The sequence below is a fragment of the Manis javanica genome, chromosome 1 (assembly GCF_040802235.1).
Source record: "Manis javanica isolate MJ-LG chromosome 1, MJ_LKY, whole genome shotgun sequence".
In the NCBI taxonomy this organism is placed as follows: domain Eukaryota; kingdom Metazoa; phylum Chordata; class Mammalia; order Pholidota; family Manidae; genus Manis; species Manis javanica.
The window spans coordinates 68952608-68979284 of NC_133156.1; the positions used below are offsets into that span (position 1 = coordinate 68952608).

At 38.8% G+C, this 26677-nt stretch overlaps 1 protein-coding gene across 6 annotated transcripts in view; it reads left to right on the forward strand.

Annotated features, from left to right (window-relative positions):
* Positions 1 to 26677, forward strand: part of NUDT12 (nudix hydrolase 12) — a 130162-nt gene that overhangs the window by 50877 nt on the left and 52608 nt on the right. For 5 of the 6 annotated variants that reach the window (XM_073233232.1, XM_073233227.1, XM_073233241.1 and 2 more), the window contains 3 exons: positions 905 to 1006; positions 10911 to 11021; positions 19727 to 19905. In XM_073233232.1, coding sequence (XP_073089333.1) covers positions 905 to 1006; positions 10911 to 11021; positions 19727 to 19905 — 392 coding nt within the window. Of the gene's footprint in view, positions 1 to 904; positions 1007 to 10910; positions 11667 to 19726; positions 19906 to 26677 lie in introns of those variants that run through there. The other variant, XM_073233248.1, reaches the window with a different exon arrangement.

The window sequence follows — 26677 nt, forward strand, 5'->3', positions numbered from 1 at the left end:
TTATGAGCAGAGATGGTTTCAACCTGTAAGAGTCTCTCTTTCAGGAATTCAAACTGGGAAAATGCTCTTGGTAGTGAGCACAGAAGTGAAAATGTCTTAAGGTAGAGAGAAGTCAAGACGGCCCACGAATGAGCTGAACTTTATGAATAAGCCAAACTTGTCAGTGAGCAGGAGCTAGGAGGAAGAAATACACACACACACACACACACACACACACACACACAAGCACATGTACCTATATGTATCTATCTCTATCTACATACAGAAAACATGGTATGGAGGTAGTAACGGGAGGAAAGGGGAAAGATATATCAAAAAGCAGCCTGAGAAATTGATGGGCCATTTTAATTAAAGATCTTTGGACTAACGTAAAAAGCCATGAATTCTTACTGTTAAGTCTCTGGAATTCTTCACCTTCAATACAGCACAAACCTAACAGTTAAAATGTCTGCAAGGCCCTGCTGCCCCTCTTTTTTCTGAGAGCTCAGTTGTTCAGGCTTTCCTGGGTTCCTCTAAGACCTAAGTATACAGCTGAAGATTCTGTTTTCTTATTTCCAGGTATAACCTTGTAATAAATATCCCATTGTTTACAGGTCCAAGTGACTCAGACCTGTAAGGCTCAGCTGCCTTTTGGGAGTTAATGCTTCATCAGGGTAGTAAGCACTGTCCTTTACTCACCATGTGACTCGGGCAAGTTCAGTCTCTCTGTGCTTGTTTGCTTTTCTTGAAAAACAGAGTAATCCTAATAAACTGATGTGAAGATTAAATTAGATAATACTTGTAAAGTGTTTAGAACATTTTTCTTAGGCCTGGCATGTAATAAACTAGCAATAAATACCAAGCTAGTTTTATAATCATATTTAAACATTAACTCAAAAGAATGCTCTCTTTGCTTCCTCTTTAGTTCGCGAGCGAACCGTGAGGCTAATCAAAGGAACTGGTGATTATCCCTGGGGATTCCGAATTCAATTCTCCAAACCCATCGTAGTAACTGAAGTGGATGCTAGTAAGTTGTGTCCCTATAGCAGCTTTAATTCAGACCAGAATAACTATCTCAAGCCCCACACAATATACTAAGTAGCCTTCAGTATCATAATTTCTGTAAAGCAATAGAACTTTCTAGATTTCTGTTAAAAACTCATAATGATTGACAAGCACTCACATCATGATCAAATTTTTTTTAAAGAGCATGTTTTCCTGCTGGCAAGTCCTCCTCAAAGAAGAGCCCTGCCTGCATCAGTAGTGATGGGGCTCAAGCTCTGGAGATAAGTGTCTTATGACTAGGCAGCTGCCAGTTTATTCGTACTTAATTTCGGGGAGAAGTTCCATTTCCCCTAAATTATTTCTTGTACAGTTTCTTAGATTGCCTTATTTTCTAATAAGGCAATTAGGAATTAGCAGATGCCTAATGAAAGTAAGATTCCTTCCTCTCTGATCTAAACCTGAAAATAATTTGAGATCAATGCTTTAAAAAAAATTGGAGCCAGAACACTAAGGATGGTAGGAATATAAGGTAAAGATATCCACACCCAATATGGTGCATTAGGGGAGGCAGAATGAGGACATCACAGAGGGTGGCCCAGGCCACTAGGAGGTTTCTGAATTACATTATAGCCCACACCTGGACTGTGAGTTTCCCAAGGTCAGAAACTGTATCTTATCTCATTTTATCCTCAATACTGTGCGCAGTGCCCCAAAGGCAACAGAGCAGATGACTCCAAAAATGCTTCTTGAGTAACTGCAGGAACCCTGGGCACCTGCAGGCTGAGAAGAAGGAAGAAGTACAGCCTGTGAGGATTATAACCTTTCCTACTTTGCCCTGGTGCCACTGTCACCCAGGGGCACATTTCATTGTCCTTTGCTTATCAGCATTCAGGTGTTCCTCTGTTATGTGTTCTGTGATTCCACTGGGAATCTGCTCTCATATCTGTAAAGAAGTGGATGGCTACTCAGCTCTGATAAAGGCCAGGGTGGGTGACAGCTGCAGTGGACGAGCGGGTTGTCTCCTAGCCTGGCACTCCAGTGGTAGGAGTGAGTGTGCCCCGTGGGTAGGAAAGAGTGTGCCCAGACAACCACCTATTCTTAGAAGAATGGAATTTTGTAACAAATTCTCAATGCATGGAAATAGAGGAAAATAACATTGAGTTAGACAGAATGTGAGACATTCTAGCAAGGAAGTTAAGTTTTAGGACCTGTCCTAGGGAAACTTCAAATAGGTTATCATTTATGGCAGGTGATCAATGACACAGATTTTGTATAATGTAGAGGCTTAGTCTCCTGTAGACCTGAGGAGAATATTTAAATACTAAGTAGCCAATATACCTATTTCACACACATTGATGTCTCTAAAGAAAGAAATTTACTTCATAATATCCGAGTAGAAATTAAATCTACTTTAAGTATGAAAGAAACTCATGTTCATTGGGTACCTATTATGAGCAGGGTATTTTATGAAAGTTCTCATGTAACCTATACAATATAACTTGAAAAGTGATATTACCACTTCCATTTAAGGGATCAACATTTTAAGGCTCAAATTGGTTAAACTATTTGCTTAAGGTTATATAGTTATATCATGGAAATTCTAGGATTTAGATCTAAGAATTTCTATCTCTACAACCAGAATTCTTTCCCTATGTCTTATATCAGTTAGAACTCTCTGCTGCAACTAATAATAAATCTGACTCAAAGTGGTTTCAGCAATGAAGAGATCTGATTGACTCACAGAAGCTAGAGGTTCTGAGATAATACAGGTGTTTGATTTCTTTTGCTCAATTATTTCATCAAAGGTACAATTCCTTTCAGCCCCTTGACTCAGACTTCCTTGAAGTTACAAGCTTCCCGTTTGGATTCAAAACAATCTCTGTAGTTCCACCTTGACCACTGCACATCAGAGTTATAAAGAAAGAGGGGACTGGCTTCAACCTTCAGATGTCCTCATGTTTTTGTGTCCCCTGGGGTCCACTGTGAGCTGTTTCACTTAAGCCAAATGCAAGGGGAAGGGCATTGTCCTGAGTTACTAGGAAACAAGCCCCCTGCCCCGCTGACCCCCAGACCTGAGGATGAAATAATGCTTCTTTCCCTTCTCCAAGCCACCATATAATGAAGAGATGGAGAAGATGTGAGAGAACCTCAGAAACTCTGCAACCTCTCAGCCTCAAATCATACTGACACAGTGTCACTCTGCAACCAATGAGTGATAAACAAGTCACACAAACGAATGAAACATCATTTAGTGTACACAAAGGCGGTATTGTATCTCTTCTTGATGTAACTGTACTTCAATGTAATCACGTTCTTTAAAAATCATACTATTTTTAACAAAGAATTGCCTTTCATGACTTCATTTGACCCAGTTTATTCTCAACTGTTAAGAAAGATATTCAAAACGTTAAAAATCATATCAACTTTTCTTAGCCACATAGTTGAACTGATATTGTCCCAAATATCAAACTGTTTATGGGTGATCAGGACTCAGTGTATTATGTAAAATAACTTTTTCTTAACACTCTTTATTAAGCTTACCTTTCAGACCCGTTCTTCCCTGCTCTGTGTGAGTTCTGGGATGGACCATCTTAACTTTTGTAGGCTCTCTCAGGCAATAAAAGTTCTGTTGCTTTGTCATTAAAAGTCCAGTGCAGTCTAACGATCATAGAACTACATGTCAGCCTAGGGTAATAATCACAATTTCTGAATTCTTATTCAATCTAGAGTTTCTCTCCTCCCCCAGGGTGAGCTTGCCTAAGGCTTGCAAGTACGGATTGTCTTCTTCACTATTTTCTGTTCATTAGAAATCCCACCTTTACACCTTCAGATTTTTACCTGTTCTGCCTTTCCTTACTTTCCAAGTGAAGGCCAGTCCTCCCACCTTCTCATGACTTAAAAAAATATTAGTAAATTAGAAACAGATGCCAATTTATTTACAGTAATAAAAGGAATCCTCTTTTCTCAGTTCCTGTAGTTTGAGAAACAAGCAGCAATATGAAAACAGATGTGCAAAAGTTTAGAGGAAATCACTATGACAGACAAAAGAAAGATAACCTAGGTGGGCAGAAGAGACTTCAGTCTGGCACCTGTGAAAGGAGAGGGAAGGCAGCAGGACTGGGTAAGACGAAGGTGAAACTGTAGTGTAGCTCTGAGAAATTCTGAGGCAGAACTTCTATCAGAAGCTCGGAGACCGGCTAATGGGAAGGCCCAAAGCAAAGAGTCCGTTCAAGAAGTTCTGCATTGGCCAAAACAGCTTGGCTCCAGTACCCCCTCCAAATTTGGTCACTGACTGGAAACAGTGTTTCCTGGGGAGAAGGTACCCTCAGTGTGAGGTGAGATGATCAGAAAGCGTGGCAGTTGAAGGATTTCACTGAATTACAATCCTCAAAGCAGGTTCATTTGAAGGTAAATCTGGGCAGTATAGATCTAAGTCCCCTGTATAGGGGTATGGAATAGAAAGCCTTTGGAAGAAAAAAAAAAAGCAAATTGATAGCAAAAGAACAAAACAAAAATTGATTCTAAAAAAGGTGTGGTGAATACTACTTTGAAAATAATAACATACAGAAAGAAATTAAATAGGATAAACATGTATATCATGTGTAAATCTGAACATTTAAAGATGTCAAGTCTTCCTTAAATTAATCTACAGATGTTCTCAATTAAAATTCTAAAGAGTAGCTGTTTTTGCTTTTTTTTTTCAGTAAAAAAAATTTCAATTAGATTCCAAAATACTTACAGAAAAGCAAAGGGCCAAGTTATTAAGATGAAAATTCTTTCATCCAGGGAAAAAGCCTTCTATTCTATAATCAGATGTTAAAATGCGAATGCATGGATGTACTTTTACTTTGATGTGAACAAATTTCAAGTTTGATCAGTTAATCAAATATACAAAGGCTATTTAGCAAATAATTCCCTTAATGATTGGGGAAGGGAGGAAGTTTGCCCCAATTTTGGTGGGACGTGGGGTGGAAGGGTGGACCCCAAACATGTGGAGAAAGAGTAGAAGAAGAATGTGGTGATAGAACTTAAGAGACAAAAGATAAAGACTGCAGATTTTGTCCAGGGTCAAACTTAATTGGCCCCTTAGTGCTCTTCAATTAACAAAAACAAAATATAATTGTGGGGTTAATTCTTTCTATATAGGCACAAAGATAGGCAACTTTTTAAACATCAAGTGGCTTCTGATTTTTTACCATGTCTTAAAAGAAATCCAGCTTTAAGGAAATACCGGAATGTGTTCACGGATATTTCACACATTCCCACCCCACTTTCTCCTCTCCTCCCTCCTCCTCTGTCCATTTTCCCTCTCCTTTTTCCCTTTGCCCTACTCTCCCCTTTCTACCTCTGACTTCACAAGATTAGTCTTAAACAAAGAAAAGAATTCATAAGGAAAATGAAAAATACTATCCTGTAAAACCAAGCAGGTCTTACTTTATAAGTTTAGCAGATTTTTGCAAAATATCCCAAACCTTGACATTCTTTTCATGTCTGTCTTTCTAGATAAAATAACTAAATGTAGTTGAATAAAATGTTACGATTTCTTTAATTTCTGATACTGTTCCAACTGTTGAACCAAGATAGTTAACTGTATCTCATCATTCAAATGCGAAACACATCAAAATGTTTGCATTGCAAATGACTTTGTATTTAAGAGGCCCTGAGGTTTTTCAATAGGAAAAGTAGAAGCATCTCTACTGTAGCAGAAATGGGACAATACATAGTTAACCTAGGGTTTTATTCAACATCCGAAAGTGCTGCCCTGGCAGGGATTCATGTAACTGCTGAGTCTACTTCTCTTCTTTTTAAATGTATTCCTCAATGCTGAAGAGCAACCTCTGAAATCCATTGTCTAGTCAAATCTGCTAAATGAGGGGTTGAGGGACTTGAAAATTACACGTATTTTCAGCACTTCTGAGAATCTCATTCACACCACAGAATATTGTTCTGGATGCACTAGAGAGGCTTAATTGCACACTGATGATAAAAAGATAAAGCAGGGAGACCTGTAGGTGGGATAGAAATGATTATCCTTAAGTATACAGAAAGAGAGCTTGCTTGTAGCTTACATAACTAATTGCCCACACCCAGCTGGCATTTACATGAACATTTTCTATGAAAGCCTAAATGCTTGTGAGATCTGTTGGCATAAACAAAAGAAACAGATGTTCCAACTTTGATACCAAGCAAACTTGAAAAGAAAACTATACATTTAGGGATGGGCAAACCATAGAGGAAATTATAGGCAGGCCCATCTTTCTGGAAGCTCCAGAATTTAAAATGCTACTGTTACACTATTTTTTTTTTTTAATGAAAGGACAAGCCTCCTTTTTAATTATAAGGTTTTCGGATACCACATTATATGTAAATATGCTAAAAGGATGGAGTAGCTCAGCATTTAACTCTTTATAATAAACACAGAACTATGCAGGCAAGTATTCTGTTGGGGAAGCAAACTTAGAAAAGCATTGTCTTATTTTCCTACAACCTCAGTCCTTCCTGTGCAATGTAGGATGTATACTTCCATCTGCTCTCAAGACGAGCCTCAAGTTGGGCAACTGGTCTGCTGTGTGGTATATTACAGATATATTATGATTTGGCCTATTATAAGATACATTATCTTGAACTATCTCCCTCCTCTAAGAAGTCTTAATGTTTAAAACTCCCACCATAATTAGTAAAGAGGAAATTTATAAGTCATACTGCAAAATAGAGGAACATAGTCAATACCCTCTATAATTAAAGCTAAAAGCAATCAAATGAACTATCAAGAAGGGTTACACTCCAGAAATAGTTCCTCTGCAAACAAGACTTATTTTCACTCTTATAACCCAATAATGCAAAAATAAATAACACAATTTAAAAATGAGCAAAGAATTTGAGTAGACGTTTCTCCAAAGAAGATAAACTAATAGCCAATAAGCCTATGAAAAAATGTACATCAATAGTCCTCAGGGCAATGCAAAGGAAAACCACAATGAAATGCCATTCCCTACACACTTGGCTGACTACAATCAAAAAGTCAGAAATAACAAAGATTGGCAAGAATGTGAAGCTCAGAACTCTCATACAGTGCTGATGGGAATGTAAAATGGTATAGCCACTTTGGAAAACATTCTGACTGTTCCTCAAAAAGTTAAACATAGTTACTATTTGACTCAGCAATTCCAATTCCACCCTAAGTATATACCTAAGACAAATGAAAACATGTCCACAAAAAACTCACAATTTTTTATATAATAATTTATCCAAAAAGTAGAAACACCACAAATCTTCATCCACTGAGGAATGGATAAACAAAATGTGCTATATCCTTACAATTATGTGTTTATCCTTACAATTATGTGCTCTGCAATTCAAAGGAATGTAGTGCATGCTACAACATGGATGAATCTTGAAAATATTTTGCTAAGCGAATGATGCCAAACACAAAAAAGTGTATGTCGTATGATTTCATTTATATGAAACATCCTCAATACTCAAGTCTGTAGACACAGAAAATACATTAATGGTTGCCGAGAACTGAAAGGTGAGGGGAAATAGTTACTGTTATTGGTTATGGAGTGTCTTTCTGGGCTAGCAAAAATGTTCTACAATTAGACTGTGATGGTTGCATAACTCTGTGAATATACTAAAAACCATCTAATTACACACTTTAAATGGGTAAAATATATGGTATGTAAGTTATAGCTCAATAAAGGTGTTAAACACAAATCATTTCCATATTGAAAGATCATTTAAGTCAGAGATTATTGAAAGGCAAAGGAGGGGAGACCTGTTATCAAACACTCAAATTTTGATCATAGTAGTTTATGACTTTATCTAGTCAATCACTCAGCATGGTGTTGATCGGCACAAATAACTCAAACATTTGTCTTCCACTTCCACCATACTCCTTAAAATGTCTTAGTTATCATTTACTTGCCCACCTCCAGATTTAATCACTTTTCCTCCATCCTTGTTCTTGACTTCTTGAATAGATGAGGATTTAAAATGTTATTGTTATGGTTACTCTTGTGGTATCACAATGGAAATGTTGACCATTCTCTCCATTTTGAAATTTTCCTCTTGACTTAACTGATTTTAGACTCTTGCTTCTCTACTCTCTAGGATGTCTCTGCTCCTTCTTTATGTTCCTCTTTGGCCACTCTTTTCCTCTCTCTCTCTCTAAAGGTGATTATTCTTCAAGATTTTGTTCTCATTGTTTCCTGTACTTCTCTCCTTACACTTGTCCCTTTGGTTATAAATTCTGAATCCATTTCTCAGGCCAGGCCCATCTCATATCCTAGGTTTCAAAGATATTTTTTTGTCAGCACAATGAACATTTTCTGTTTTCTCTTCCATGTTTATCTCATATATCAGAAAACAAACACATATATTCAGCCAACTTTTAAAGCCCCTACCATGTGCCAGAGATAATACGAGGCATGGGAAATACCTAAATAAATAAATGAATTTTACTTGCCCATGAGGAGCTTATGCCCCACAAAGGAAGAAAGGCAGATATGCAAATGAGTTAGTGAAGTGTTTTAGGTCCTATGATGGCACATTATTCCTTCCATTCATTTCTAGTCCCTGTTTCCAGAGTCATACTGCAGGCTTGTATTAATTCTGATAATAATATCCTCGCTGAACTGCTTAACATAATCTCTCCCTATTTAATCATCTGAAAACTACTTCATATCTATTTTCTACTCACAAACTTTCAATGGCTTTCTACTGTAGAAGAATCAAGTATAGATTCCTCATCTTCACATTCAGGACCCTCTCACACTGGCTATCTTCCCAAGCTTATCCTCCATGCCCCCCTACCTGCCCACCCTCTCTGCTCTGACTGGTGTGAGTCACTGTTTTTGAGTTATGGTTTCAGCATGTCTTAACATACTACACTTGTGAAGCTTTGATCAGAAAATCTCTCTTTGGCTTGTTGATTTTTTGAGGTTATGGCAGTTTTGGTGACAAAAATAAATGATTGGCTTAAGACAATACAAGCTCTTTAGTTACATTAATAGTCCAATGTGCATGTTCTTGGTTTTCACCCTCAAGGAGGATGGCTTTGCCCCACATAATGTTAAAGATCCAGGCTTATTTTTTCTTGAATATATCATCCTCTAGGGCACTGAAGTTATCTGCATCTGGCAGGCAGATAGGAAAAGAGTATGAAGGGTGTTTTTTGAGGCCAGGCCTGGAAGTGGCATACATTACTTCTATCCACATTCCAATGACTAGAACTCAATTAAATTGCCTACCCAACTATTAGAGAGTCTGGGACAAGCTGTCCAACTGTGATCCCAGATAGAAGAGAAATTGGGTTTGTGAGCACCCAGCAGTCTTTGCCACACTGTTCTCCTCATTATGCCCCTCCATGGAGAACCTATTTATATTCATCAAGGTCAGACCAAATTCCACTTCCTCCGGAAAGCATGTCTTAACCACTCCAAATGGGAATGAGAATTCCCTTTTCTGAAGTTCCACAATACCTGCTGTCTTTGTTTTCTGCTTTATACCTGCCAGTCACTATATTGCAGTTACTTTATTTCTTGATTGTGCAAGTCTTTTCTTCCCCAGTGGAATTCTAAGTGCCTAGAAGGCACAATTTTTAGGTTATTTATTTTTCATTCAATGTGTATTTGTTGGAAGACTACTGTATGTAAGGCATAATATTTGGTCCCAGAGGGAATACAAACATTGATAAGAAGTTGTTTCTGTGCCTATATTGTCATTTTGGAATTTGATTCAGCAAGCATTGACAAAAACAAGTCCTTTGAGTCCCTTAAGACTATGGAGGAAATTTATTCAAATGATCAACCATACCATGAAGCTTTTAATGCCTTACAAGGATGACATTATGTAAATGGATGGATATGTCAAATCTTCACTTAGCTTTCCTACACTGATTGGCCATTGCTTATCCAAGCAGAGACCTTTCCTACTATTAGGAAACAGACCTAGACAAACTGTAGTCATTACTAAAAGTATTCAAAGTCATGTTACATCACCATTTGAGTCATGCTTTAAGAATAAAAGTCTTTGAGGAGGTTTATGACACTCTAGATAATGACAACCTGATATTGCTGCATAATATTCTGCAAGTCCATGAACATTCACCCAGCACTAAGATCTAAGAAAGAGGAAATGAGTATCAACTGAAATAAAACAGAGAAAATAGATTCAAACTGCTGTAGGGAAAATCTTGGACAAAGACCTTATTAAAAAAGGAATTAACATTGAAATGGCTTATTATGTCCTTATTTACCCCTAGGGAATATTAGGTATGTTACAGTAAGTGCAGATGCCAGAAAACCAGGAAATAAAATAAATAGCCTCTGCAGAGGTCCTCCTCACCTTCCAAAACCTAAATCCTAAGACTTAGATTATTTTTGGTTTCCTTTCTGAGATGGCTCAGAAAGGAGCCTGTATAATGAAAGTAAAAGCAGCTTTCTATTTCTTTTTCCTCTGACTACTCTGAGATCTGTTTTTGCCGCAACTTCTTAAGTATTTCAATTACTTGTTCCTTCAACAATCCTGCAGAGAAGCTCTGCCCCTACCCCCTTTTTCATAGATGAAGATATTGAGGTTAAGTGATTTTCTCAGGGTTACAAAGAGACCTAGCAGCAATGAAGGAATGAGAACTAGCAGTTCAACCTTCTGGTGGATGAATAGATTGAGTTTCTAGGCAGCCTTACTATTGTATTGCAAAGAGGCCACACAGATGCCTGGCTGAATGTGCAAAGAAACCGCGTCCTGGAAATGAAAAAGGCTGCGAGGACAGCAGCATTTTCCTTCTTGTTAATGACATAGGCAATTGTCTAGAGTTTTAAAGAAACGCCTTTTAGAGAAAGAGCCTTTTAAGAAGAGGACAAACAGCAGGGCACTCAATTTGAGACCCCTCCTCAATGAGCCCCTTGTTGTCTATCTGCTTACAGACAGTGCAGCAGAGGAAGCCGGGCTTCAGATTGGAGATAGGGTGCTGGCTATCAACGGCACCGAGGTCACCAGTGCGGAGCATGTGGACGCTGTGCACCTTGCAAGGAAAGGTAGGTGGGCAAGCTGCAGGGTCGAGTTAACCTGAAGCAGAGAGCTGCGGTACACCAGGGAGTCTGAACGTGAGCACCAAGCAGCTGCAGAGTGGCCATGACTGCACTTCTCTCCTGAAACGCCCTTAACATGCCTTCCCTGTCATCAACATGGTTTTTCACAGGAATTAAATCTCACTTCTGGCTAGAGTTCCTTCTGTATCAATGGCCAGCCACAAAAGTGAAGCCAGAAAATGGCCGTAAGCAAAATGTGCCCCATTTATTACCAAAATATTTCCTTAAACTCCTTGCTATGAAAAATATTGTAATAATATTCTCATTATAAGAATTCACTGTTTCTCTCCCTTCATCCCTCCCTCCCTTCCTTCCCCCCTTCCTTCCCTCCTTCCTTCCTTCCCTCCTTCCTCCTTTTGTCTTTTCTTTCTTTCCATCGACTTTTAGAGTTAAGAGCCTCAAGGTTTTAATATTTTAAAAAAGAGAGAAAGAAATAAAGAAATCACAAATCTAAAGTTTCTATTTATTTTCCTAGGGCCACATGAGGCCTGCCCTTAAAACAATTTTGACATGGATGGAACCACGAAGAGAGCAATAACAACACATGCCCCTACCTTTCATCTGCTTACATTAAACTCTGTGGAAAGACCACTTCCTCTCTGCAAAACCAATTGCTTTCTTTGGCACCAATTTACAAATCCTTCTCTCTCCATAGACCTAAAAATAAACAGCTGGGAAATGCTGTGTTCCATCATGGGATTATTTGATGAGGTGTCTGTCCTTTTCCTGGCTTCCCAAAGGCTGCATACATTCCTCTGTGCTCCTGAAGTATATTATCAGAAAATGAGATAAAAAATGTGTGCATTTGGTATAGGTCACATGTGCCCTGAGTCTAACTTGCTGAGTATCATTTGCTCTTTTTCATGATGTCATCATGCCTGGGGGTTAGCAACAGCATGAGACTTCTCTTATGCAGACCAGGACAAGAAAATCACTAACAAATATGGTGTCCTGATAAGCTATTCTGGACCTTTCTGATGTAGAATTTGACTTAATATTTGACTGCTTAAGGACTTAAATACTAGGACCTGTCATGTACTAGGTGTGCCAGGAATCCACAGACACTGTCAGTTAGCATGTGCAGCACCTACTTATATAAGCCTTACACAAATATTTATCCTACATGCAGTACAGATGAGAACTTGAGATAACATAGTAACAATTATACTAAGGAACTGGTAGTATCCCATACGTTAAAGGAATTTTACCCCTTCTGGATTTAGCTGTTTTTAGGTTCTTTCTCACAAATAATTATTTTTCCAAGTTTTTGAGTTAAACAAAACCTGATTTTAGTGATATTCCCCTGTTAACACTTCTTTTATTTTTCCCCAAGAAGCTTATATACTACGAACCATTCCATCTCACTGTATGAGTTAATGGAAGGTAGAAAACAACTCTAAAAGTTGAACGGAGGGTTTTCAAATTTCTGAAGATGATGAACAGTGAGATTGGGAGAAGAGTGAAATTCAACCCCCGTACTTGTGGTGTTCCTGATAGTCATTTGCAGGATGGCTTCATCTGCTCTAACAATCTGGGTCCCACTGCTGCTTGTTTGCCAGCATGGCGCCCTCCCCCAGGAGAACCCAGCCCCTCAGGGAACTTCCCCCTTCTCTTTGCCAATCCTTCTCAAACACAACAGTGGAGGTGCTTCAGAAGAAGAAAGGTAAATCATAGATCTTAGATGCTAAAGTAAAGACAGTAAGACACTCTGAGGGAAACAAGGCCATTCCATACCTGTATATTCTGAACCTGAGCACCTCATGCATGGGGCGCTGAGGGACTGCTGCTCCGTGCTTCTCTCTCCCGCAGGGCCAATTCCCCTCCCACCCCGCGGAATGCCAGGCAAATGGCAGCACCTGTTACAGACAGTCAGTGAGAAACATCAGGGTGGCCTCTGAACCCAGCTGTATGGAGAAGTTGATCGTTCCTTCCTCAGGTTTAACCTCTTGCACATCTTTAAGATTAATTGATTATAATACAGCTTTTAATTGAGAAATAATAAAAATAAAAAAGCAAATAAACAAAATGAAGAATTAAAAAAGGACATAATAAAAAGGGAAAACCATAGCTTTAAAAATGACAAAATACTACTTTGAAAACCTATATAACAATAAATTTGAAAACTAGATAAATAGTAACATTTTTCAAAAGCATTTAAAGTGCCAAAATTAGTGCAAATATAAATGGAAAAGGTATACAGACTATAATTACAATATTTATAAAGTAAACAAAGAGATCACCTCACCTCTCCCCCATCTCTATCCCCACTCCATCCCCCATTCAGAAGTCCAGGATATTAGTAATTTTTATAGATGAAGTTTATCCAGCTTTCAAAGAAGAAATAATCTCTTCTGTAGAGTTTATCCAGAAAATGAGAGAGCGAATACTTCTCAGCTCACTTTATGAAGCTACTATATCCTTGATTCCAGAACCAAATAAGTATAGTATGAAAACTAATATATTCATTTAACTTATGAGTGTATAGATGCACAAATCCTAAGAAAAAATAGTAGATACCTGAAACAAACTGTTTATTAAAATTGCACTTAATGCATCATGATCAAGTAGGATTTATCCCTAAATAAGAATGGCCTATGAGAAAATATTTTAACACATTTCATTGCATTAATTAAGAAAAAAATGACATGACTATCCCAATAGAACTCATATAATAAAGTTCAATAGATACACATATTTTTAAAATTCCCTAAGTTGTGGGAAAGAAGGTTCTTCTTATAACTCAGTAAATGCTATCTACCAAAAGCCTAACCATGAAAAGAGAAAAGTATATAAAAGTGTATACACAGCATCAACAAAACATTTAATAAACTTTGCATTTAATAACATTTCTCTTGAGATTAAGAATAATTATTTTATAATTTTAACATCTGCTTATCCTAATATCAAAGGTCCTGACTTATCTAATAATACAGGAAAGGGAAATAAAGTTATATGGTCTGGAAGGAAAGAGACAAAACCATTATTATTTGAAGATTATATGATCATAGCAAAATTAATAGACCAATGCTTAGAACTAGTGAGAGGAAGATTGACTAAACCAAGATCTTATAAAAACCAATAATGTTCCCCATACCAGTAAAAACCAAAAAGGAAACTAATATATGATTAACAACAGCAACAAAACTACAAAGTAGGAAAGAATTAATGTAACAAAGAATGCATAAGAACTTCATGAAAAAATATTTACAACTCAGCCAAAGTACATAAAAGAAGACAAATAATTGCAGGGATATAGTATATTTATGGATGGGAAACCTTTGTAAGAATCTTGATTCTCCCAAAATTCATCTAAAAATTCAATAAATTTTTTTCAATGAAATTTCATTAAAACCAAGCACCTTGCCAAACTTATCCTCAAATATAGGCAAAGCAAATGTCTACAAATAGTTGCATCATTTATGAATAGGGCAAGCAATGACAAAGGAACTTTTTTATAACAGATAATAAGTCTTTTAATATTAATTACAAACCATATTAATAATAAGTGAACTGTGATACTGTCACAGGAATAGTCCAGTAGAGTAGGATGGGCTAGAAAGCTCAGAAACACACTTAAATATTTATTAAAACTTGATATATTATAGAGGTAGAACAAAAAAATGGGGAGAGAACAAATTTTTTTTAGCACATAATTTTTACAGTGAAATACAAATTGGATGGATTTACACCTTCATACGTTATGCCTTATAATTTGTACCATATACAAAGGTGGATTTCAGATGTATTAAAGACATCAAAAGCATAATGTCAACAACAGAAATTGTAGAATAATTTTGTTAGTGATCAGAGAAATGCAAATTAACAAGATGACAATTTAGATACACCAGATTAGTGGAAAATGGTAAAAATCAGATTTTAGCCAAGTTTTGTAAAGATATAAGGAAATGAGAATCCTCATGCATTCTTGTTGGGCTATAGGCACCTGAGAGCAATCTGGCAACATCTAGTGAAGTGCTTATAAATCTTTTGTCTTAGCAAATTACATTTCTGGGCATATAATCCTAAAGAAACTCCAGAGAGGATATACACAGGGTGTTCCCTGCAGTGCCCTGTGTGTGGTGGAGGGTAGTCCCAACCATCTCGGTGGCCATCACCAGAGGAATAGGCAAGGAAACCAATAATGGGGGCTACTCTGGACTTCTGTGCCTCACTTGGAAACAATATACAAGTTGTAGCACCATGGATAGATCCTTAAAAAATATGGTTTTGAGTTTTAAAAAAAAGTCAGAAATAGAATGAGATCTTAGCAAAATATCACTTACGTAAAATTGTAAAAATACACCAAAGAGTATATCCACAATCCTATATCAAACATGTTCTGTGAATGCTTATTGTGGGGAGTGAGAATGTTTGAGGACAATCAGGAATGGAGGGAGAAAATCAAGCAAAACAAAACAGAAGGGGGTTGCACTCCAAAGGCAACTGTGTGCAACAAACTGAGACTTACCACGGGCTCTGCAGTTACACCCACGTTCAAGAGCAACAGATGACTGCCTCCTGAAGGAGGACCCACACACACACAATTTTAGTTGCATTTACTTTCTAAAGTTTATAGGCGCTAATGGTGAAGAAAGGCAAAAACAAGAAACAAAACATAATTAGAGAGGCAGTGAATCTTTGAGAAGAATATACATGACCATAAAACTAAAAAAGAAGAGAAAGGGGAATCAGTAATAGGAATAATTAAATTTTTTATGTAATTGCATTCGATTTTGTTAGCAAGCCTATAAATTGGTCAGAATATTTAAAACAAGCTTTTCAGGATTCTCTCTGGGAGAGGAAGTCAGTAACTTGTCTAAAGAAAGCAATAATCATTAAATAACTGACAGAGCCTTTTTGTTATATTCATATATAAAAGAGGCCTTGAAATATATATTTATGAAGTATCTATTAAGAAGTTTGTTTAAAATCTAAATGTTCTGCTCTCCTTTTGTATCTGCATAAACTTTGTGAAAGTCTAATCGATACCTTTTGATCACTGTATATTTCAGTAGTTTCTTTCCTCTGTATTTTAAACTTCGGTAAATCCTGTTATATTACTGATTACTACTCTGTCAATTTAGATGTATACACATCAAATCACTTTTCAGCAAACATTAAATCTTCAATCTAACTGTATGTCAGACTCACCCAAGAAACTCTTTTCAATACAGAATCCCTGGGAGTGCCCACACACTTGTGATTTCTATCAGCTCTCCCTGGTGAGTCCTGCGTAGCCAGTCCGGACTCAGCACACAGCCCAGCCACTTGGGGGCGTGGCCAGAAGGGTACAGGCAGAAGATCAGAAGTCTATTTTGTTAGCTTCCAGACAGGTGTTGTCATATCTCCCTAAACTAGCATTAGAAAGAGGAGCCACCATTTATTACAAGGTCAAGTTTTCAGTAATTCTCTAGAAATAATAAGTCTATTCAATGAAAATGATAGGATAGTATAGTAACTTATATTCTGTGTTATAAAATACAGCATATTATAATAAATATTCAAATAATAATTCTATTCAAAAATACTAATCACACACACACACACACACATGTACAAATTACCTTAATTTTACCAATGGGAAAACCAAAACAGGAGATTTAAGAAAGTATTCAGCATTACAATGGGAATAACAGTAACTCCATGTGAGTCTTTATTTAATTAAGTCCCTCGTACATTCTGGTTTTGGCATTTAGAGGGCTATTGCAGACTCAAATAGAAGATGTAATTGTCAAGGAAAAATGCTGAAAAGGAAGAGAGGAAAGGAAAACACGGAAACTTAATCCACTGGAAGTCCTGTGTGTCCACAGGGCTTCTTTGTTTCACCAAGAGCAGGCTTTGCTACACACAAGCCCAGAAGTACCCCTGGAGGGACCTCAGCAGCTGAACCCAGTGCCAGCCCGCTGAGCAGCCCCCAGGGACAGCACACGTCTTGCACATTTCTCTTCCGTGCCTGCAAGGCTGGTGGAGTTTGTCTGACAGCAGAGGTGCGACTCTGACACAGTTTAAGATTGGTGGCATAATAAGAAGACAGTGATCCAAGGAGAAAGTGTGAATTAGAAAAAGAAATCATTTTTCTCTCTCCTGTAGCTGTAAATAACCTCACCCATAACTCGTTACTTCCAAAACTCTAGGCCACAGTGCTAGGAAAGAAGAGCTTTTCTTTTTAAGGACATCAACACCAAAGAACTGTATTTACTAAAGATGTGGATTTTCAAACTTTCTTATCTCATGAAAGGAATGGTTATCTTAACCCTTTCATCTCCCACTCACCTCCAAAGAGCAAGTAAGATTTCTGGGATGTCAGTAGAGGAAGCCAATGGTATGTGTTTCCTTTATCCAGGGTGGGAAAATACTTAAAGAAAGAAGTAAGTAGGGGGAAAGCTTATTATTTTGTTGTTGCAAAATATTAGGGCTGAAAATAAAAACATACAGGGGAAACTAAACCATAGTCAGGGGAAAGAGGAAGGGTGGCCATTGGCGACTAGCCCGTGCCCATGAGCACTGCCCCTCAGCAGCTGAGAGATGCCTGGGGACTCGTCACTCACACTGTGGCCCGACATCACCCCCGCGTTACTGTGTGGAATCTCTGGCGTCATACCAGACCTACTGAATGAGGATGTACAATTTAATAAACCCACCAGGTGATCTGCATCTACATACAGTTTGAGAAGTACTAAAATAGGACATTTCCCTATTTTAAGGGCCCCAGAAAATTAATAGATAGATAATAACAAAACCAGGAGGATTTTTTTATTTGTACTATGTAGTCTTTTTAACACATACATACAAATTACAGTGACTATATGAATAATCTAAGTTGGAGATAATATCAAAAGCCTAAAGTCTCTGTGAATGTCAGTCCCAGGTCCTCCTGGCCCGATAGGACCGTAGAGAATATAAAACAACCATCACCCAACAGCTGTTTAGAACTTGACAACTCCCTGTGCATCAGGATCATGACTTAACTCCTGGTGTGAAAAACTTTCCCTTAATATGATGACACCATGCTGCCGCAGGACCATCTGTATGCTTGCCCCAGAGAGAATTTTTTGGTGCACTAAGTTATGTTTATGGCCAGCTGAAACTCAAGCTTAGCCTGATGAGTATCAGAGAAAACCACATGCAGTCTCTGTAAGCAAGAGGAAAATGAGCCCACAGGGCAGCCCACTGTAGCAGGACATAAATAAATGGGCAGAGGTGTCAGCTAAGCACATTAGTGCAGGAGTGCAGTTCTTTGGGGATACAAGTCCAAAGACAAAGACATTTGTGGTTTGCCGGTCAATCTGGAGCATTTCTTCTAATTTTTCTGGATGTGTTTTTGACAGGAGCTTAAGGGCAGTTCAATAAATTAAAATGTATTTACATGGCAATGAAGAATTATCTTGACACACAGAGTTATTTAATTATCAAGGTGCTTTGCGTGCTGCTAACATTAAGACTGTGTCAGCCTTTTTGGGACAAATCTTTATTTTCGGGGCCATGTGGCTCAGCCAGAAATGATCCCCTGGGTTGGAGCTTGTCATTTATATAAGAGGAGTCTCCTCACTGACCCCCATTTCCATAGACAGCTCTAAACAGATCGGTAATCTCAATGTCAGACATCATGATGCAGTCAGCGCTGTCAAGGCCAAATGTCCCCTTCAGGGATGTGGCCTCCCTCTCAGAGGAATTGTAAATGAAGTCATACCCCATTTGCAGTCTTCAAAGCATGTCAGGGCTGCTGTCTGTCTGAGTGACATTCAGAGAGTTTTCTGGAGGCATGAAGAGGTAGGCATATGATGAAAGTTTGCATCCATGCTGGCAGCTTCAAAGCACAGTTGCTACACAGTGACCTCGTGTTATCAGGGACAGGGACAATTTCCTCCAAGTTATGCACCATGCCAGTCCTACAGGAAAGGGGGCACCACTGATCCAGGCCCCAGGGAAGGCTCTCTAAGAAAGAGAGGACAGATGCCTGGAAGCTCAGGGTCAAACCTTCAGCTCTGAGTTGGATAGGAAAGAAAAAGGGGTAAAAACAGTTGTGCCCCAGCGCTCCTAGAATTTCTGTCTACTTACAAGTTGAAAGGTTTATAACTGATTTTGATCAGATAATACTGGTGGTTTAGATCAATGGTTAGATAAACTCGTGGTTTAAAATCATTATCAGTGGTTTAGATCCTGCCTTTAGCTAACCCAGGTCAAGGAGATCAATCATCTGGAACACAATGAGATAGAAAAGGCAAGCCTCACCTTCCTTCTGGGGAGGTTAGTCAAAATACATGAAAGGTTTAGCTAGGCATTATTGTAGACAGGAGAATGAACAGATTTCCGTCATCTGTGCTCAAACCCAACAAGGCTGTGTGGTGGAGGAGAAAGAGTTCCACCCTAGAAGTCAGGAAAGCTGGGTGCCATATCTGATTTAACCCCTTAGGGGCTCTGGTTTCTCAAAGAAGTCACTTGACCACCACAGTTTTCATTTTCCTCATCGACATGAGGGGTTGAATTACCAAGGAATGCTCTAATTCTTTCCACTCGTAGGATTCTATTTCACTTACTCCATTTGTGAAGACTATAGGCCCTTTTTTATCCATTCCTTCTGAAAAGCAACAGTCCTTCCAGTTGACTGTAAGATTTTCAGCCACTGAACTATCCTAAATTCATTCCTTTAGGTCCAGACATACTGACTCTGGTGGTGGGATCAGATATCAGCCGCTGTCCTAGCTCCCCTTGGCCCACCTGCCGTGGCTACCTACATAAGAGGACTCACTCTGGCTTCGTGAAGGGTTGGAGGAAGAGATGGTTTGTGCTGAAGCATGACAGCTGCCTCTGCTACTACAGACATAAGAAGGTAAACTGAAGGGAGAAGGAGGGTTGCAGTAGGTAAGAACAAGAAACCCCAGGGAACAGTCCATTACCAAAGCACTATATTATAAGGTACCGTGTTGCAGATTCCGGAAACAGTGTTCTCTCCTGTGACTTTTACAGAACTTTTCCTGCTTCAGAGGTTCAGAGCATTGAAATTTATTTTCTCTGCTGCAGCATAAATCAAGGCTGGCATGTTTCTATCTCATTTATTCCTGTTTTCAGATCCTCTGTGAAAACTTCCTTGTGAAAGCCAAGAAAATAAGAACCAAACTGCATACCTAGTACCCTAGAGACATCAGGGTGGGCTTGGGCAAAGCACAACTAACATCTCTGCGGACCCAGTGCCCGGGCCCTCCTTCCTCCCTAGGGTGCAGGGACGGATGCTGGCAAGGCTTCGGAAGCACAGCACCAGAGAAGCTGCCTGAAATGCCTTGTTTCATTTCCCAGACTTCATCTGAGTCATGATTTCTGACTCCAGGTGAAGGCTGGAATCTTCTGGGGAATGTTTTCAAAAGGCACAGATACTTTCCATCCTGATGTTTCTCACTCAGCACGTCCGAGCTGGGGCCCAGGCCTATGGATCTGGGGAAAGCACTTCAGGTGACGTTAGTGCACAGTTCAAACCACCAGCCAGCGGGCCATGTCTGGCCAGCAGAAGTATTTCCTTAGCCCTATACAATATGGTGTTTCATTTTTTTAATCAGATGCAAACATTATCAAATTCAGAGATATCACATAGAAATCCCAGTTTCCAACTTCTCTTGAACATTTCCCTAGCAGCAGTTGGTGGGAGCTACATAGCCAGTCCCTCCTCTAGGGAGCATGGGGTCTTGTCCAGTTCAACAAAGGGCCCACAGCCTCCTACTGTCTTCTACCTGCTGGCTTCACTCAGAGTGCTACTAAGTGTTACTTCAATAAGTGTTAAAAACAGAAGTTTTGGTTGTTTACCTTATTCATGCCACAACCTTACTTTTTTCTGCCTTTATTTTACATTGCCCTCATTTCTTAATTTTAAGTTGCATTTTTTTTTCGTATTTTATATGTATTTTTAAATGACCTTAATTCCTTTCTGGAGCAAGGAAAGGTGTAAGTCAATAAAGAAATCAATACATTTTTTAAAAATGAGGAATGATTTTGCATATTGAATCATTGAGAAGACTCCCGTTCCTAGAATGCCAATCACTTATTTGTGACATGGACCAGGAAGTGTTTGCCTTTCATGGCAATACAGCTACTTTGAAAAAACTTTGTCTCCCTCCAGTGCAGGAAAATAGGATTCACTGTAATCAGGATAAGAAATGATAGTCCAGCCTCATTCTCTGTATTCTGAGTATTGCAATGGAACAGACCAGAAGTTTCCAACCCAGGTATGCTTCAAAAGACCCTGAAGAGATTTCCAAAGTACATACAAAAACCACCTCCTTCCCCCTTACCTCTTGAGTGGAGACCTGGAACTGCATGTTCTTTTTTCAAGCTTTCCAGGTAATTCTGATGGAGCTGATTTGTAACCTGGGCAAGTCCCACCGCAAACTTTATTCCCATCTATAGTCAGAAGACAAAAACAGAAACAACATTGTAAGCTTGCCAGTTTCCCTTTCATAAGACATGGTTCTTTATCCCGATATTGTGTCCTTCCTACTTTTCAGTGATGATTTTTGTTTCCTTTTGTGAAATAGTGACAATAGTAGATGCTTGCTTTTCTTTAATGGCCTTCCTCAGCACGACAAATACAGAGAGCAACCTTACGCCAAGCACCCCATATTTTAAGATTACTGGTTCTTGACATTCAGAATGGTTCCTGGAGCCAGTATTTAGGTCTGGGTTTGCCAGGTGTAGCCATGGGACCGGTGCTGCCTGCAGATGTTACGTTTGGCTTGCACAATGTTGCTATAAATGTTTAAATTAAATGCATTCAGGTGAAGCATGTGCTGTCCAATTTGCCACAATCCCTACCATTCCTCATTTCCCTGCACTGAGCATGGTTGTTTAAATTACCCACTAGGCTCTGTAGGGATTTGAGTGTGGGGTAGAATTTATGTGAAAAATTAGAAATGTGGTGGCATAGTGGTTGGAATTAAAATAAAAATTTTTAACCGTTTCTAGTCCTCTTTGGAAAAGAAATGTGGACCTGATAGTGAGATTGGACTTAGCGAAGGAAAACCCATCCTGATGACTGCTGTCATGACCATCTTTGCCACAATAGGTTTTAATGGGGAGATAGTAGAATATAAAGCTTTGTTTATAAAGGGCCAAAATCAGATCTCTTGTTACAAATCCCAGAATACATTATCATGTCTGATCTTCAGAATAGATAGCAATGACTGAGAAGAGATAAGGAGGCAGAATAAGAATATAACAGAATGAATTAGCAGAAGATGAACTCAGCCACACAGTATTCATTCATGCAACAAATAGTTACTGAGTGCTTTTTATGAGCTAGATAGTATTGTAAGCCCTGAGAACACAAGAAAATAGGCATGGTGCCTGACTTGTTTGCGCTTATTGTTCACAGAAGAGACTGATATTAAGAAATGGATTCATAAATAAATATGCAGTTGTGATTGGTACTGTAAGTGAAATTATGAGGTAGGAGAAGAGAATTGTAGCAGTCTGGATCAAACCAAGAGATACAATCATACAGTGATTTAAGTGAAGTTTAATGTAAAGAATTATTAAACATTGATTTTTAAAAAATAGCTATAGGCTATAAGAAAACTCAGAATGGGACCAAGGGAGAGTGTTCACTGAAAGACAAACCTAGAAGGAGGCCCCTCCCCAAGGCTGGGGATTCAAATCTCCCTGGGAGATGTAGTTTAATCCACAGGATGGCAGAGGCACTCACTGGTTTGCTGGTCCTGCTGCCACAAGGCAAATGGGAAGCAACCCTTTGGAGCACAAATGGAGCAGGCGCACTGAAGCTGGGAGCCAGGGCGTGGGTGTGTAGCAGGAGTGGGGGTGCTGGTGTGGCAGGAGGTCTGGGGCGCAATGCGTCCCTGTCATGAAGGCTCCGTCTGGAGAGTATACTGTGGGGGGGACTACAGGAGACAACCTAGGGGAGAGGGGACCAGGGTGGTCAGGACTCCTGGAGCACAGGATGTGCATGTGCAGAGGGTCACAGGAAGGCGATCACCAGGCTACACTGGGGCTGCAAGGTCTCCAGGGACAGAGTGTTCTGGGTGCAAGTGTGAGACACACACCCTCACATGTCCACACACCCACACTGCAAGCCCACCTTGACAGGAGTACCCTTCCTCCTGCAGTGTTCCTCTAGCGCCCTCTACTGAGAACACTTAACACCATGCTCACTATCAAAGAGTACTGTGAATTCATTCATTATTGCAGAGCATGCATTGAGGAGTGAATTTGGAGTTGGGAAGCAACACATTGACAACAGGAAAAAGAGTAAAATGGAGGATCTAGCATAATTAGGAGAAAGGGGAGTGTGTAATGAATTCCTTCTTGAAGATAAAACATTTTAGCTGAGGCCTGACAGTGAAATAGAAATTATCCAGACAATCGGGATGAACATTCTCCAGGCAGAAGAAACATGTATTAAGTCCCCATGCTAGGAAAAAAACTGGCAAATTTGAGGAACTCTAGAAAGCCTGGTGCAGCTAAACCAGAGTACAAGGGGAGGGCAGGGAAGGCAGGAGGTCAGGCCAAGAGGCAGGCAGGACGTGGTGACTCAAGGCCCAGAGCCCATGACAGGGCTTTTCTAATGTTCTTCTAAATACAATACAAAGCCGCCAAAATTCTTAGACAAGGGAATTTTCAAAAGATCATTCTGACTGTTATATGCAGAATAAACAGAACAGAGAGAAATGGATGTTAGGAGATACCAGCTGGGGAGCTAATGCAGCACTCTAGGCAGGAGGAGGCAGTGGTCTTGACAAGGGTGGGAATGATGAAGCTAAGTGACAGATCTCCAGACATAGTTAAAAGCTAAAATCAACAGGATTTGTCAATACATTAAATGTGGTAGAGAAAGGGAACATAGAGAAGCAATCAAAGATGGCTGTGAAGTTTCTGGCAAAAGTGACTGGTTGAATAAGGTATCATTTACTGTAAAAGGAGCAGGTTACAGGGTATGGACTATGATAGTTCAATTTGAAAAAAGCGGTGAGATATATATGTACATACAATGTATAGTACTGTATAGTATTATACTATGCACACTATAGTATAGCACATATAGAGATTTAAAGGCACAGAAATTGATGAGATGGTGAGATTGGTAAGGGAGAGAATATAAAGTGAGTTGAGAAGAGAGCTCTTACTTAAAAGCGGTGGACAGAGTCAGAGGTATTGGGAAGGGTGATGAAGAGAGGTGGCCAGAGAGACATAACAAAACTCAGTTAAATGTGTGCCATGGAGCCAAAACCAAAAGAAGTTTCAAAAAGAGGGTGATCAGTTCCCAGTATTACTGAGAGGCTCATACTACAGTGAGTATTAGGAAGCATCAGTTGGGCTTGGCATTATGCAAGTCCTTGGAAACTTTGGCCAGAGGAGCCCAAGCTATTAAATAGAGTGAGTTGAGAAAGAAATGATTCATTAATGTGAACTGGAAAGTGTAAACAACATTTGTGGACCTTTTTGCTTAAAGCTTGCCTATGAAAGAGACAATAGAAATAGTGTGATAACTAAAGAGCATTTAAGTCAGTTTCAGTTAGTTTAATTACTACTATTGTTATTTTTGCTTTAAATTTGTCTCTCTGTTCTGTTTCTTTTCCTCACCTTTCTTGCCTCCCTTCAATTAGTTAACTAGTTTTATGATTTCATTTAACTTGGTAGATATTATTTTACTATTCTTTTAGTTATTATCAAAAATATTACAGCATGCATTTAGACTTACTGGAGTCAAATATAAATTACTATTTATGTTATTTTCTGGACATTATAGCAACAAATTTAGCTATGCCTTAAGTCATATATTTGTGTTGTCACATATCCTAATTCTATACAGATTGCAAATCTTTTGAGATATTTTTTATACAATCACTATTCTTCTATATTTATGCATGTATCTACTTTTTGTATTGGTAGTCATCTGTTACTGCATCTTCAAATGTTTAACCTGGCAACATTTTCTTTCTTCCAGAAGAATGTTAGTTAGTCAGAATTCTACTGCTGATGAATTTTTCAGTTATCATTGGCAAATGTCTTTATCTCCCCTTAATATTTAAAGAATTGTTTTATTGAATATAGAATTGCAGTTTAGGTAGCTGTTTTCTTTCAGAACTTGACTATGTCTTTCCATTTTATTTTGGCTTTCATTGTAACAATAAGACTGTTAGCTAACTTCTCAACAGCAACAAGGAAAGCCAAAAACATTCTTCTTTATTTGTGCTTTATTCTGCATATATGCTTCTGACATACTTCCAGCTGTCTAGCGTAATAGCAAATTAACTCCAAAAAGTTTTTAATTTTAATAATTGTATTTTCAGTTTTAGTTTCCACTTGATTATTTTTTTATAGTCTCCTGCTTATGCTGAAATGCTTAAACTTGTCTTTTATTTTTGAACAATATGTCACCTAAAGTCATGCTAAATATAGTTATGCTAAATTCCATCCTTATCAGGATCCCCTGTAGGTCTGTTTCTAACATCTGCTGTTTCTGCAATTTTGTTTCTGTTAGAAGGGTAAGGGTTCGTCCTAGGTCATCTTAATCTAATCAGTGCTAAGACATTGTAAGGCAACCTCAGCCCTTGTGAGGGTTGGTCTTTTTGCCATTCACCCTAATTGCCAGGATTAGTCTTCAGGGTTCTAACTCAGCTCCTGATTTATCAGGCCCACATCCTTGATGGGATCTGAACTCCATGAGTCTGCTGAGAGCTCTGCTTGGCCTCTCATCCTCTTCAGATGGAAGTGACACCCAAGTTGGGCTCATCTTCTGCTGGATTTTAGCCCTATTATTCTTCACTGTCTTACAAGCTGTCTGATGTATTCGAAGAGGCATTTACATATACTTCAATGTTTCCATTTTTCTCAGTCATAGAGTTGCTACTAATTATCTGCCATTACCAAAAGGGCAATTCCAGTGACAGCCAAGAAGGAAGAAGGTATGAGGGAAGAGCTACATTTGTTGTTTTTACGGTGAAAAATACCATTTGAAGTATGAATGCAGCTATGGCAGTGGGAAGAGGTAGAGAGAAAAGAGCTAAAGATATGGAAAAAGCGGGATAACTGATGGACACAATTGCTTTATGAGCCATCTATCCTAAAAGGTGGGCATATCGAGGCCATAAGTACCAGTAGGGAAATTGAACTTTAATGAGGGATAAGACTGAATGCTCAACCACATTAAAACAAAACGAGGCGTTCTCTATGCATTGTAGAACAAGCCCGCTATTGTTCTGTTCTGTGAATCTACGTATGCAAGAGCCCAAATGTGGGTGTTTGTGGGAGAAGGGGAGATTGGGAGACACTGGGCTTTACAGATGCTCAAAGAAAAAAGCAGTGTTATCCTTTGAATACTTGTCTCTATTTCAGAAGTTCTGATCGTCACAGCATATTTACTTTGCTATGTTGGAGGAGGAGACCAAGGGACTGAATGACATACAATAGTGCTAGAGACTTCATTTTCAACAAAGAGCAAAATTTGGAGCATAAAAGAAGATAATTTTAGTCATGTGCCTTGAACTCTTCTGTAAATGAGACCTGCTAATCTTTGATTTCCTTTTATGAAAGGAAAGGGAACATTTCCTTCCAAAATTGCTAAGATACTAACAATTCACTCTTAAGACTTCTAAAACTAA